This window comes from Mangifera indica, chromosome 17, assembly GCF_011075055.1.
Source record: "Mangifera indica cultivar Alphonso chromosome 17, CATAS_Mindica_2.1, whole genome shotgun sequence".
Classification (NCBI taxonomy): Eukaryota; Viridiplantae; Streptophyta; class Magnoliopsida; order Sapindales; family Anacardiaceae; genus Mangifera; species Mangifera indica.
This window is the reverse complement of record NC_058153.1, coordinates 13,439,134-13,451,872: the sequence shown is the minus strand read 5'-3', so window position 1 is coordinate 13,451,872 and position 12,739 is coordinate 13,439,134. Positions and strand designations below refer to the sequence as shown.

General features: G+C 35.3%; 2 protein-coding genes across 3 annotated transcripts; both read right to left on the bottom strand.

Moving 5' to 3' along the window:
* Window positions 1-2,238: 2,238 nt before the first annotated feature.
* On the bottom strand, window positions 2,239-3,084 carry LOC123201159 (putative protein TPRXL). Its single transcript, XM_044616623.1, has one exon. It carries the CDS (start codon window positions 2,984-2,986, stop codon window positions 2,357-2,359), a length of 630 nt encoding a protein of 209 aa, XP_044472558.1. The 5' UTR covers window positions 2,987-3,084; the 3' UTR covers window positions 2,239-2,356.
* Window positions 3,085-8,132: 5,048 nt separating this feature from the next.
* Window positions 8,133-12,444, bottom strand: LOC123200178. Of its 2 annotated transcripts, none has more exons than XM_044615320.1 (9): window positions 11,985-12,444; window positions 11,708-11,892; window positions 11,018-11,199; window positions 10,633-10,917; window positions 10,502-10,560; window positions 10,372-10,408; window positions 10,182-10,253; window positions 9,155-9,479; window positions 8,133-8,807 (listed from the first exon to the last, which is right to left on the bottom strand). In XM_044615320.1, exons 1-9 carry the CDS (start codon window positions 12,085-12,087, stop codon window positions 8,427-8,429), a joined length of 1,629 nt encoding a protein of 542 aa, XP_044471255.1. In that variant the 5' UTR covers window positions 12,088-12,444; the 3' UTR covers window positions 8,133-8,426. The 2 variants fall into 2 exon arrangements, with proteins under 2 accessions (XP_044471255.1, XP_044471256.1); XM_044615321.1 differs by having other exon boundaries at window positions 11,708-11,883; window positions 11,985-12,439.
* Between the last annotated feature and the right edge of the window lie 295 nt (window positions 12,445-12,739).

Here is a 12,739-nt window from a genome sequence, read left to right as displayed (position 1 = left end):
CAAGGGAGACGATGTAGTATTTTCATCAAACTATACTTCTTTAAATTCTTCTTTAATTTTGCGTTGCTTGTGTTGGGATTTTTTTTTTTTTTTCTCTTACCAAAAACCATCATGTTATATGTAACTGAAAGTCAACTAATTTCTGTAGAATATTCTTAATTTCATGAGCTATAATATATGTCTACTTCTTCTTGGACACTGACCAGTATCTGGAAAAGCGAGTGAAGAATAAATAATGCGCAAGAAAGGGGTGGACATGAACGCTGTATGGTCACCAGCGAAATGGATTAGCCAACCCAATGATTAAAGTGCTTCTTATAAATCATCATTTTGTTCAGTGTATCAGGAGAGGAGAAATGATACCTCCAATTGGCACTTTTCATCTGCCTCAGCCTTTTTTTTTTTTTAATTTAATTTTTTCCATTTATATGTGTAACTGGTCAACTATCAATTGTATTGACTCCTTGGGTTGCAGCTAAATCTAGATGAGTTTTGGAAAGTTGTCAATTATGCAGTCTGATACGAACAATTTTGATCTGAAAACTCTTGGTGGGTTTGAAGTCACAATATCTAGTTGCATATGATATGATGCAGAGTATGCCATAGCTTGGTGATTTTAATGGCCGAAAAACAGTATAGTAATACATATCTCCTTGTATATTTTTTTTGTGGTGGCATTCTTCCTCCGATGGCTACATAGGATATTAGGACGTGTAGATTAAAAAGGTCGATTGAAACTGAGTTCATCTGCAAACAGACGAGAAATGGATTAGTTTAATCACAGATGCCGACTCATACCATATTATGCAGAAACAGCATTTGATTTGACAGAAAGAAAAAAGAAAAGTCTATCCTTATCCTCTAAAGAAAATTAACAATGAAACAGAATCAATTTCATCATCATTCCATGTGGCTGATGCATCATCAACTAAGTTTAAATCCATCCGATCGAACTACAAGGACCCACTTCGACCAAACTTACAAATTCTCTTACCCAACCATCATTACATTCAGATTCTTTTTTCCCTCTGACTAAGGAATTAGTATTTTTCCGTTGTACTTAAAATTACCTGCATAGCATGGCCCCTTGAAGGTAGCCGATAGTTTTTAGGCTTGATGAGAAGAGCTCTCCCCATTCCTCAACCTGTTATCCTTCTATTATTGCTTCTCTTTCATGTGGGCTGGCTCTCAACATTTAAGACACTTTTTTTCTTTCTAGGGACCCAATAAAATTTTCTGCAAAATTAAGCCTACTAGTTGCTGAATTTATTTGTTTTCCATTTTCCACTATATAACCGTTTTAATGGCTTTAGAGGAAATAAAATTCAAATTTCTATTCCCTCGACAATGACAATACCCGAAAAATCAAAAAGCAATCACCCTTCGTTTTCACAACCTTATCCTCCCGGGATTGTTTTTCTAGGCAGTAATGAAATTCGTCTAGATAAGGTATGGGGCCACTCTCTTTTTGATAAGATAGGGACAGAACCAATCCTCAACTACAACTACACTACTTGTTTTTCAGAATTAATATCTGATTCTCGTATAGCTGCCTTCCATTCAGCTTCACCTTCACCTTCACCTTCACATTCTGGTGATCAAAGGCATTTGTATTTTTAATCCACCCCAAACAAATTCTCAATGAGTAATTCAGTTTCATGTAGGTAGACGGTAAATGATTAGCTGCCTGTCAAAAAATTTCTGGTTGACTAAGTCATCATTTACATGATCATCATCATTCTTTTCCGAGGACGCCCGTCCAGCAGACCAAATTTTGCCACAACCATTCTATCTCACTGTATTTTTCTATACTATTTAATACACAGTGGGTTTATTTTAGGTACTCCTTATACAATCCCGAAAGGCAATAAATTCAGAAGGAATAAGTAAGGCCAGGCTGCTTTGAAATATGAACAAACACCATACCTGCAAAGCAAAAAAATCCAAACATAAAAGCGGAACAAAATGCTCTAGGAAGAAGAAATCTTTAAAGAGAACACAAACCAGCAGGCTACAAGAGATGGATCCAACGAACACCGAACAGAAACGACGCCATTCACGATATGTATAAATTCCGAAACGCCCTACAAGAGGATAAACGACAAACATCAAACCAAACGGCAAAAACAGAGAACGCAAATGTACATAGAGAAAATATAAAAGTTGTGAAACGGACTGAAGCTGATCTTCAATTGTAATTTGATTTTTGGTTTTAGAATATCAAAATTTAAGATTTGATTTACTGTTCAAGCGCCTCAAAATAAATGGCTTGATTTTATATAATATTTCTATATATGTATATATACACACACAAACAAAACTAATTAAAGTCCAAGTCCAGTAGTTTGATATTTGATCATAAATCATCCTCAGCATTGGACATGATAGATAAGCGGCTTGGCCGAGGCTGGAAAGCGGCTCGGCGTCTTTGCTGATGAGAAGACGGCCGAATCAAAGCCGCCAAAGCTCTCTTCACCAAATCTCCTTCTACTCCTCCAATCCTAACCAGCGAGTTTGTCATAGCCGATCTCCTAGCATGGAGCCGATTATTTGGCAAGTTATTGGTAACCTGAGACTGCGGAGAATTACAATTTTTATGGAGGCTGCAGCGGAAGGAGCCAGGGTGCGTAGTAGGAGAGCACATACATGTCCTCTTCGGTTTAGATTGATTTTTCAAAACCTGAACCTGAACTTGATTATTGTTTATGTTATGTGAATTGATGGCGTGGTTGGGTGATAAGAACCTGATAGAATGAGCTGAGGTGGACTGAATCGGTTTGTTGTTACCGTAGAGGTTGACACGTGTTGGAGAAGCAGATCTGGTAAAGAAAGGTGAGGATGTAGAAGAGAAACCAGAGGTTGAATAAGCAAAAGCAGAGGAGGAAGAAGACGATGATGTGTAATTAGAATGGTAGAATCTGCCAGAAGGTGAGAGAGAACGAACTACTGGTCCGCTCGATGATCGTCTAGAAGGGGTTGCCGCCATTTTAGTTGCTAAAAATAGACTGAGAAAGAAGAAATTTTTTAGAAGCCGTGTTTGGCTCTTCAGTTTGGCAAACCTAGCTCCAGTGTAGCAATGTATATATAGGATTTTTTGAAGGAGAAGGAAGAGAGAAGATGATAAAATCATTTCTACAATCTTGCAGTCTTAACCCTGAACTTCTCTCGATTTACTGTTGACACATAAATTTTGCAAAAGCAATTAGTGAATAAATGGAATCTAAAAGAATAAAAGAAAGTGTGGGGATATAAATGCAAATATTGAAAAGACAGTTAACCTAACCACAGGTGGAAGTTGGGTCAATAAAGATTTTGAAGAAAGCTGTGGGCTCTACTTGTATTGTTTCTGTAAAAGATGAAAATAAGAAGCAGTTGTTAGGAGCCACGTATTCAATCTTTTATCATGAGAAACTCTAGGTCAGGTGGTCCTTGCTTATATTATTTATTTGAAAAATGAAAATTAAGAAGGTTTATTGTATTTTAATCAATTAATTGCAAGTAAATATCAATAATGGAAGTTTGACCTTAGAGCAGATGACATATTGGCACCAGGAGTAGGAAGAAGAGGATAAGTATTAATTTGAGTAAAGATAGAAATCATGTCATGCCCCACTTCTCTTGGAAACAATGCATTGGTACCTGTCTAAATACGTTACAACTTTACCATAATTTACTTGCTTTTCTTTCATTTTAGTTGTTGTTAAAGCAGACAAAGAATGTTTAGCTTAATTAATTGCAAAACCTGGTTGTTTATGGTTGGCTGCTTTTTGAATAATTTATACTGAAATTGCTTGCATATTTATTATCCAAACATCCAAAACCATATAGGATAAGGGGGAAGGGAATTATATAGGTTGGATACTGTTAATGCATAATTTATATGTTATGATTGATTAGTTGGAAAATCAGTCCAACCAAGCTACCTATCAATATGTAAGGCAAGTTGTTGTGTTTTAGTTGCAGAAATAGTAACAAAATATTAATGGGAATTCATGCTAGCCATATGACTGATGAGATATCTGCACACATATATATTGAGTAGTGACAACCAATCTTGTCGATTAAGTGATAAATTGTATTTGTGTGCACACTTACTCAATGGTTGACATTAATCATTAGACTCATATAATTATCTGCTATTCCAAGATTAATAATTGTAATCTTGCTCCTAAAGCTATAACAACATGCTTTGATTCTCAAAGGAAGAATTGTCCCTGCCGTACGATGTGAATTAGAATATAAATCTTCAGGAACAACATATTCTACACTATCTGCCCTTGTGTCGCCACTTTAGATGCTTTAAAAGCTTAACTAGTATTATTCCATTGGAATGATTCAGATCTTACAAATAAAATTACTGATCTTCATTAATTGCTCCACTATCACCAATACCAAAATGTTGGCAACCTAAAAAGAAGAATCAACCAGCACCTAAAAACCAGTCATTTTCTAAAATTGAAGTTGCCCTTGTTGTCATTGTCTCAGCTTCATGCGTACCTATAGAGAGAAATTAGAGGTCAAGCTTTTGTTCCGGATTTGACCTGCCAACGAAAAGTTTGTGTCAACAATTCTTTCTTCCGATACATTGTAATTTTCTTCCTTGGGGAGAGTTAAAATCAGTGGGGTCCAGATGGGATGTTCTATACGCGTTAGAAATTATCATAAGAAGATCTTTATTAATCAATTAATGTATGATCAAGATGCTTTGAACTTTGATAATATATGTTACACCTTCAATTGTAACTATTCCTTTGTTGGTTTTAATCTGATTCGAAGCTTTCTTGTTCATGACTTACTCAATAGTCTATGCATAAGCCTGCCAAGTAGGGATCTATCATGGAGACAGGCCAACAATCGGAGTCATCTTGCTTAATGTCAACATGACTTTTGTTTCTGTAAACTCCATAACATTTCTTCCATGACTGTTGTCTTGTTTTTATTTATGCAAATGGCACACTTGTGTGTTTGTTTGTGGTTTGTGATTCTTTTAAGCTTTTGAAATTTCCATACAACTAATATATCCCATCAACTGATATTTTGTCGTCTTGCTCCACATGGTGGGGAAGCCCATGACTTTGCATTACTAGGGGGGCCACGCTTTGGTATGTAATTTTTGGCGGCTTCTCGCCTGCTAAAAAGTTCAGCTTTTTCTAATTAATTAAAGGGGAACGGACTATTTTTCACCCAATTTTTAGATATTCTCGAACGTACATGTGCTAAAGATAAAAAACTTCTATTTTCACACATAAATAAACTTTTGTTAAATTTTTTTATTAAAGGAAATGATAGAATAATCATTTTACTGTTTATATTAAAAAGTTTATTACTCCTTACCCTCTAGATTTTAGAAACTAATATTTCACCTTTATTTAAAATTTTTAAACTTAGAAAAGTAACATTTTCACTCTCAAACCTAGGGTTTTCACATTTTTTAAAACTCAGCCCCTTATATATTTCAAAAATAGTAGTTTCACCTCTATTCTTTAACTTTATCTTCCAACGTCGTCTCTAGCGTTATCTTCAGCCTCCTCCTTCTCCTGATACAACAGTGGTTGTTTGATGAAGAAATTTTCATCTTCTTGTCGCACGGTGCAACAAAGAGACAAAAATCTCTTCGTCGCACTACCGTTCGACGAAGAGGTCTCTCTTCGTCGCTCCACCTAGACGACGAAGGATTTGTCGCTTGTCGCATCATCCAAACGTGACGACAAAGCGTCGTCCTTCGTTTGTTCTTTCAGATCTAGATGATGCTTCGTCATCTAGATCTAGGCAATGAAGGGTTGTCCTTTGTCGTCCTTTATAGTCGAAGATGGGAGATCGGTAGAATGCATCGATCATCGATGGTGGCTGGAGAAGGAAGCAAACCCTAAGGGTGAAATCTAAACTTTTCAAACTTTGAGGATAAGTTGAGGTGTTAGTTTTTAAAATCTGGAGAGGAAAAATGGTGAAATTTTAAAGTTTTAAAGTTTATAAGTAAAATAACGATTTTACCCCTGTTCCTACCTGAAATTTTGGATGACAGTTTGGTCATGGGTGGTAGTTTAGGTTTTTCATCTCCCATGGGTGTGAGTTTGGAATTAGGCTAAATGTTGGGTGGGAAATTGTCCTTTTCCCTTAATTTAAATACCTGTTACTGTTTTGTTTTGGTATTAATATAAAAATAAATTAACTTGTGGTTCCAATTATTCCTGCTCGATGCATATATACTTCATCTTTCTTCTGAGTCTTGTCCCCATGCCATCATATATCACACTCACGGTATGAATTTTGGGGGGAAATTAATTATATGAAATAGCCAAATAAAGCATGAGATTTATTTTTTTCTTTCTTATTGATATGAATTAAATGATCAGTTTAAATACAGTTCTACTCACCTCTTCCTTTAAAACTGGAAGTCCTCTTTTTCTTCACATGAATTAATGGAAAGGAGAAACAAATTAAAATAACAACACCATCTGGTTGAAACTCTTTTATATAAAGGCCGAGAAAAAAGACACGAGATGAAACTAACTGACTAAATATACATACATACAAACATATATGAATATATATAGTATGATCTGATTAGATAAAAAGTAAATGGTGTTAAATTGATGATGAAATCATTCAAAACTGACAAAAAGAAACTACCATATATGATGATCAAGAAACCTTGAGTGCATTAACTTTGGCGCTAATCGAAGCCAATTCCTACCGATTTGATGGAGTGGAAGTAGATGATAAAGGCCTCTGAATGTTCCTATGGATGCTGCATCTGAACGAGCCTGGATGTGTGGTTAGAGAACATAAGCAAATTCTTGTTTTTGAATGCTTTGAAGGTGCACTTTTTGAGGCCATGGGATTGTTCAACGTCAACCAAAATTCACTCTTTGGTGTGGCAAACTAATGGGAGGCTTCATAAGCTATTGGCAAAATTAAAACTTGGAATAATCAAAAAGGGCAAAATTAACGTTATATGATATTACGTATACGTATATATACTTGTTGGAAAAGCCTTGGAAATTGGTGGCGATGATGTCGATTTTCCGTTGATCCTTTTAACATGGGATGGGGTGAAAAAAAATGGGTTGAAATTCATTGCAGAATGCATTTATGGAGAAGTAATAAGACTGGGCAGGTGCGTGCGTTCTTTCGTAATTAATTAATGAGACCCCACTCGGATTGAAAAGAGTTGAAGAATGAGAGAGGCGTTGGAATAGGGCGGTTGGGTGGGAGCACGGCATGAATGATTGATGATCAATAAATTAACGCCAACCTCGCTTAAGTTAACCACAATTCCTCTCTAGCCCCCCAACAGACTAATTGCTTCTTTATGCATACAAAAATCTTGACACGTAATGGGCAAGCTCCGTCAAACACGGATCCCTTACTCAGAAGCTGATTAAGACATCTTAGCAAATCTTATATCTTAGAAACCATAAGTTTTATACATGTAATGTAGTGTGCCGGTTTATACATATAATAATATTTCATATGTATAATAAGGTTACTTGCTTTCTGTTCTCAAACATATCCCAGTCATTTAGTCCCAGATTTGTTTCTTCTTAAACATTGGTGAATATGGTCAATCGCCCTTATATTTCTTTATTTTTATTTCACTTGTTGGTTTTTTAAGAATATATGATCTTGGTTCTCATAAAAGTCATTATCTTATCTTATTATTTACTTAATAATATCGATTTTATTTATGTCAGCTTAAGATTTTAATCAGTGGTCCTGAAAGTTGATGGCACCATAATATCTCCATCTTTTCAAGTCTTCAATTAAACTTATAAGGCGGAACAATGTTCTGAATTACCTGCCAAGGAACACTGCATGCCTCATCAATAAAATGAAGTAAAAAATGTAAATATATGCAGAGATTCCTAACTTTACCTTTTCCAACATCCAGGCCCATGTCTTCTTTCTAACCCCACCTTATCTTCATGCCTATGAGCTTGTATAAACGTCTCTTGGCTTCTACCTTGCACGAGAATTAACCCACTCGGCTTCTGATAAAGGTCAAGGCTGATTAGATTTCACATCAAATCTACTTCTACATTTACATTTTTCTAGATTAATACTAGTATTCCTAATGATTTAAATGGTCTGCATTTATCTAATATCAATTGCATTGCGCCAAAGTTGGTATATATTTATCACACAGGAAGAATAGTATTACTCTCTGCAAAAGTGGATTACAGACACTAGTGCTTATAAAAAGCATTACATCCTTCATAACTCATTCAAAAATTTCTAACTATATTAGTGCAGGCTCAAGCCTGAAAGACATTCTACTTAAAACACATGCAAAGAATTTGGTAAGAGTACAAGACAACATAACCCGCAACTACATTCCAAATATTAAAATACATAATCTACTGTATATTAAGAGGGAAAATCAGTTTATATTTAATACTTAAAATATACAAAGAAGATTTTACTCTTTAGTTTTGAATATCTCTTCCCTTTATGCCCCCATGCGTTTTAGCATCAACCCTTTTAGTGTAGATGCGATGCCGGCGCTCCCTTGCGTAGATCACCCAGAAGATGAGTGAAAACATAACAGCAGCGGATACCATTACTAAACCAATGTAGATCCAGCTAGTACTGCTGCGCATACCAGGGCAGTACTTGCTACTTATGACTGTGAAAGTGTCACGTACAAAACTGCAGTCCTGCAGACCAATCAAGAATGGACTATAACGATACAAAACATAGCTCACATTCACAGCAGCTGCCATCTGATTGTACATGATAGGGATCAACCGACCAGTACCAGTACACATATTAGATGATGAGACCTCACAAACATACTTCTTCCATACCTGTTTCAAACAGAGATTCACATAAACCTTCAAATGCCTTTCAAAAGTATGGGATTGGGACATAAGAAAAGCCAAGAGACATTATAAGATTTCCTTTTTCTTGTATCTATACAAATTTACAACCCTCAACTCATTAGGTCATACCATATGAGCATTGCAGTATAGTCCAATTATATTCAAAATACTTAATTACACCTTAAAACTAGTGTCAACATTCTTATATTGAAATGTGCTGAGCTATTAAGGTTAGAACAGGCTTTCCCTCAATGTTTAGACTTATCAAGTAGTATTTTAAGAAATGGCTTTTTGAAAATTTCCCTTGTATTATAAATGATTCATAGCATTACCTCTGGAGCATTGTACAGATCCACCTCGCCAGCCTCACATTTGCGATCTGTCAGATCAGGATTAAATGGATTGCATAGAGGAGGTACCATAGGACCAGACTGATTGTAAAATACAGGTCCAGCTTGTGGTGGGAGATTGCTATTGGCAACACTCCTAATGATGTTATCAACCACACCTACAAGTTGCTGCGTTACATTCTTAGATTTTAGTAAGGTTTCCTGGGCAGTTGCATTATCCACACATGGCAGTATATCATCTAAAGCAGTATGTGCAGTGGGGTGCTGGACCCACTCATCCATTGCAACACATGAATCTGCAACCACACTAGTAGAAATAGGAAAACGAATTTTGATTCAGGAATAGCATAGTCATTTAAAGAAGAATTGAATGTTTCTGAGTGACAACATATATTGCAGAAACAAAATCTAAAATCAAAGTTACATAACATGTCAGATAATTTTAGATGCTGGACTACATGTTCTGAGGCAGATGAAAACAACACACTTGTGTGTTTGCATTAAAAAAATTGAGTTGAAAATGTAAGACGACATTCCACTTTATTTATTTATTTATTTATTTTTGCCACAAACCACATTTGCTATTGCAATCAAAGAATTGATAACAGAAAGGCATGTTTTTACACACTAAATAATAATTGACATTTGAGTTTGTCATAAAGCTACGATTTGGTTCCTAAGCCAAACTGGTCATAATTGCAAATTCCTTTAATATTATATCCATAAAAATTTCTTTGAATGGGTATCTATTTGTATAGATTGAATTTGATTCCATTCATGGTATTAATTGTTAAAATACTAGGTAGACAAAAGCATCCAAGTATATCTAGCTGGAAACAGAAAAGAACAGTCTGAACTATATTAAAAACCCAGTTAACTTTTGTCAAAATAAGAATTCTGAACTCATAGTCCATCAAAGTCTAACACCTATAGGGGGTAATGTTCATTTAAATACTAATACAAAGTCCAATAAAGAAGTAAAATTATTAGTTAGCAAAAACAAGCTTACTTATGGAGGAGAAGAAATACACCACACAAAACAAATGTGCCAGCAACAAGAATCCACCCAATGACCACCAGGCTGCAGGTATAATTATACAAAAGTTCATTGTTAAAGGTACAAATGACTAAAGCTCTACTGCTTCAGAAATCAAGTGATTCGCAATGCAGATGAACAGAAAATAAGATTTGTCACTTACAAATATACAATACTTTGCAGTCCAAGAATAGAGAATACTGCAAGAATAGTCAAAATACCAAGAGCTAATCAGATAAACAATAATAGGTTAGAAGTTTATTGTTCCAACTTAAAATAAAGAAAGGACTTACAAAACCCAACAAATGCCAGAAATAGCATTACAGCAGCAATAATAATAAGAGCCAATCTCCTGCAGGGCACAGAAATCAGATATAAATTTGATGATTGACATTGTAGGTATCAAATAAATTTAGAGGTTTACGTGCTATCCAATGCATTGTTTATCGTTTTGGAGTTCTTCTCAGTCTGATATGAAAGAGTGATAGCAGAAGAGTTAATCTTTGCATCAAGAGAATCAATCCCACTCTGAAGATCTACTGGCAGAGAAACTGAATTGACAGTAATCTGTTTAGCCGCATAAAGATACTCTGACACATTCTTTAGGTTTTCACCAGTAACATTGGCTTGTTGCAAAACATAACCAAGAGTGTCTGACGTATGATTGTTGAACTTTCCTTGAGCAGTGTATAGAACAATGCTTCCAACACTAAAAAATTCAAACCAAAACAACATTAAGCACATCTCAATATTGCATCTATGGGAAACAATGATATATTAAAAAAGAGAAGGAAGGCTGAAAGAGTTACATTGCAGATATGGTGAAGAATATGAGGAAAATAAGGGACAGGGCATAGCATAATCGAGAATAGCCATAAGGCTCTCTTCGGCAGCAGCAATAACAGAGGCATATGAAGCACAAACACAAACCGAAAAGTGCAAACCAAACCGCAGCAATGATAAAGAATGGAGCCGCAGTAAAACCAACGGACTGCATGGTAAAAACTAATTAGAGTCACAGAAGAAATCTTAAGAGACTAAAGGTTAAAACTCATCCTAAGAAATGAAACCTCTCACAATAAACATTTAGAAATTGACATTTCCGTCTGATGCAACATAATCAAAACATTTACTTACTAAAAAAAAAAAGGCAAATCAGTCCAGCAATTCACAACCAATGCAGATGCAAATGACCATATAGCAGAAAAAAAAATCAAATTTCAAATATACTATATGCTAAAACATTACAACACTTGCACCTTGCCATTATAGATTGGGAAATAATACACCATTATAGACCAAATAAAAAAGACAGAAAACAAGCCAAATAATAGACACTATTATAGACAAGTGAAATCCACAAACCTTGTAAAGATAATAAAATGTAGAATAAAAACGATTCATCAAAAAAAAAAAAAAAAGAAAGAAAAAGGAAAAGCCCCATTTGAGGGAAAATGTTAAAAAAAATCCCCAGAGAAAAGAAAATGGAAATAACTCACAGCCCAATAGTGTCGTTCGCTGATATTCCATCCTCCAGTATATGTTTTAAAATCCGCAAGAGGGTCTCTCCTTTGTGTTCTATTTGCAGCCAAAATCAAAGTTGAGTTACTTGCTATCGTTTCATCTGCAAGAGACCTCCTTATCTTCCATGGGAGCACCTCACCGTTCTCGCTCTCTACATAAACAAAGAAAAAATCCAAACTTTTGTTCACAACGAGTGCAGAAAAACACAAACTTTATCAACATAGAAGCAACAAATCTGAAAAAATAAAGTACCTGCAATGCGAAGCGTATAAGAGGTTGCAGAAGTTTGGCATGTAAAAAGAACAACAGAAAGAAAAACTAGAAGAAAGAAGGATGATCTGGAACATATCAACATATTTTGAAGTTGTAGACTTATTGCTGTTCCTGGATTTGGCTAGGTCCTGTTTTCTATCCCACTTTCTCGAAGATGAATTTTTTCATTCTTCTGTTGTGTGGCTCTCGGGAAAAGATTAGCGTTCCGTTGATTATACTAGTATTACATACATACATTCTATATGTAGAGCCCGTGATCTTTGGTACGTGTTCTTTTACGGTTACGAATATCAATTCATCTGATGCCCACCATCTTTTATTACCATCAATAATATAGCCTTCTTTTGCTATTTACTTTAGACAAGAGTTGGGATTCATTCCAAAGCAACTTGTCCTTTAAACAAACTTTTTAAAGATGCTCCATGTTTTTGTTTTTGTTTTCCACAAGCTTCAAATTGCCAAATGATTTGGAATATTATATTATAAGTTTGTATGCACCTCAAATATCACCATAACTCGAATGCTAAGAGATAGAGAGCGTAAAATAAAGCGATAAAAATGTAACAACAATATATAGAAGATGAGCTGTGTCAACGAACTTGGTTTCTATCTTTGTAAGTTTGTGAGCGCCCAAGAATTAGGAGCCATCAATTAATACCAAACTATTGCCAAATATGTTAGACAGGGTATCATGGTTAATAATATCCAGTTGCACCATTTTGAGGACTGTACTC

What these genes read in the sequence shown, in the direction of transcription:
- LOC123200178 (XM_044615320.1), bottom strand. Translation starts at nt 12,087, where the DNA reads ATGTTGATATGTTCCAGATCATCCTTCTTTCTTCTAGTTTTTCTTTCT. An exon ending in GTATTTCTTCTCCTCCATAA is followed by an intron (nt 9,480 to 10,181) that starts GTAAGCTTGTTT and finishes TATTTCTACTAG; the next exon opens with TGTGGTTGCAGATTCATGTG. An exon ending in ATCTGTACAATGCTCCAGAG is followed by an intron (nt 8,808 to 9,154) that starts GTAATGCTATGA and finishes TGTTTGAAACAG; the next exon opens with GTATGGAAGAAGTATGTTTG.
- LOC123201159 (XM_044616623.1), bottom strand. Translation starts at nt 2,986, where the DNA reads ATGGCGGCAACCCCTTCTAGACGATCATCGAGCGGACCAGTAGTTCGT.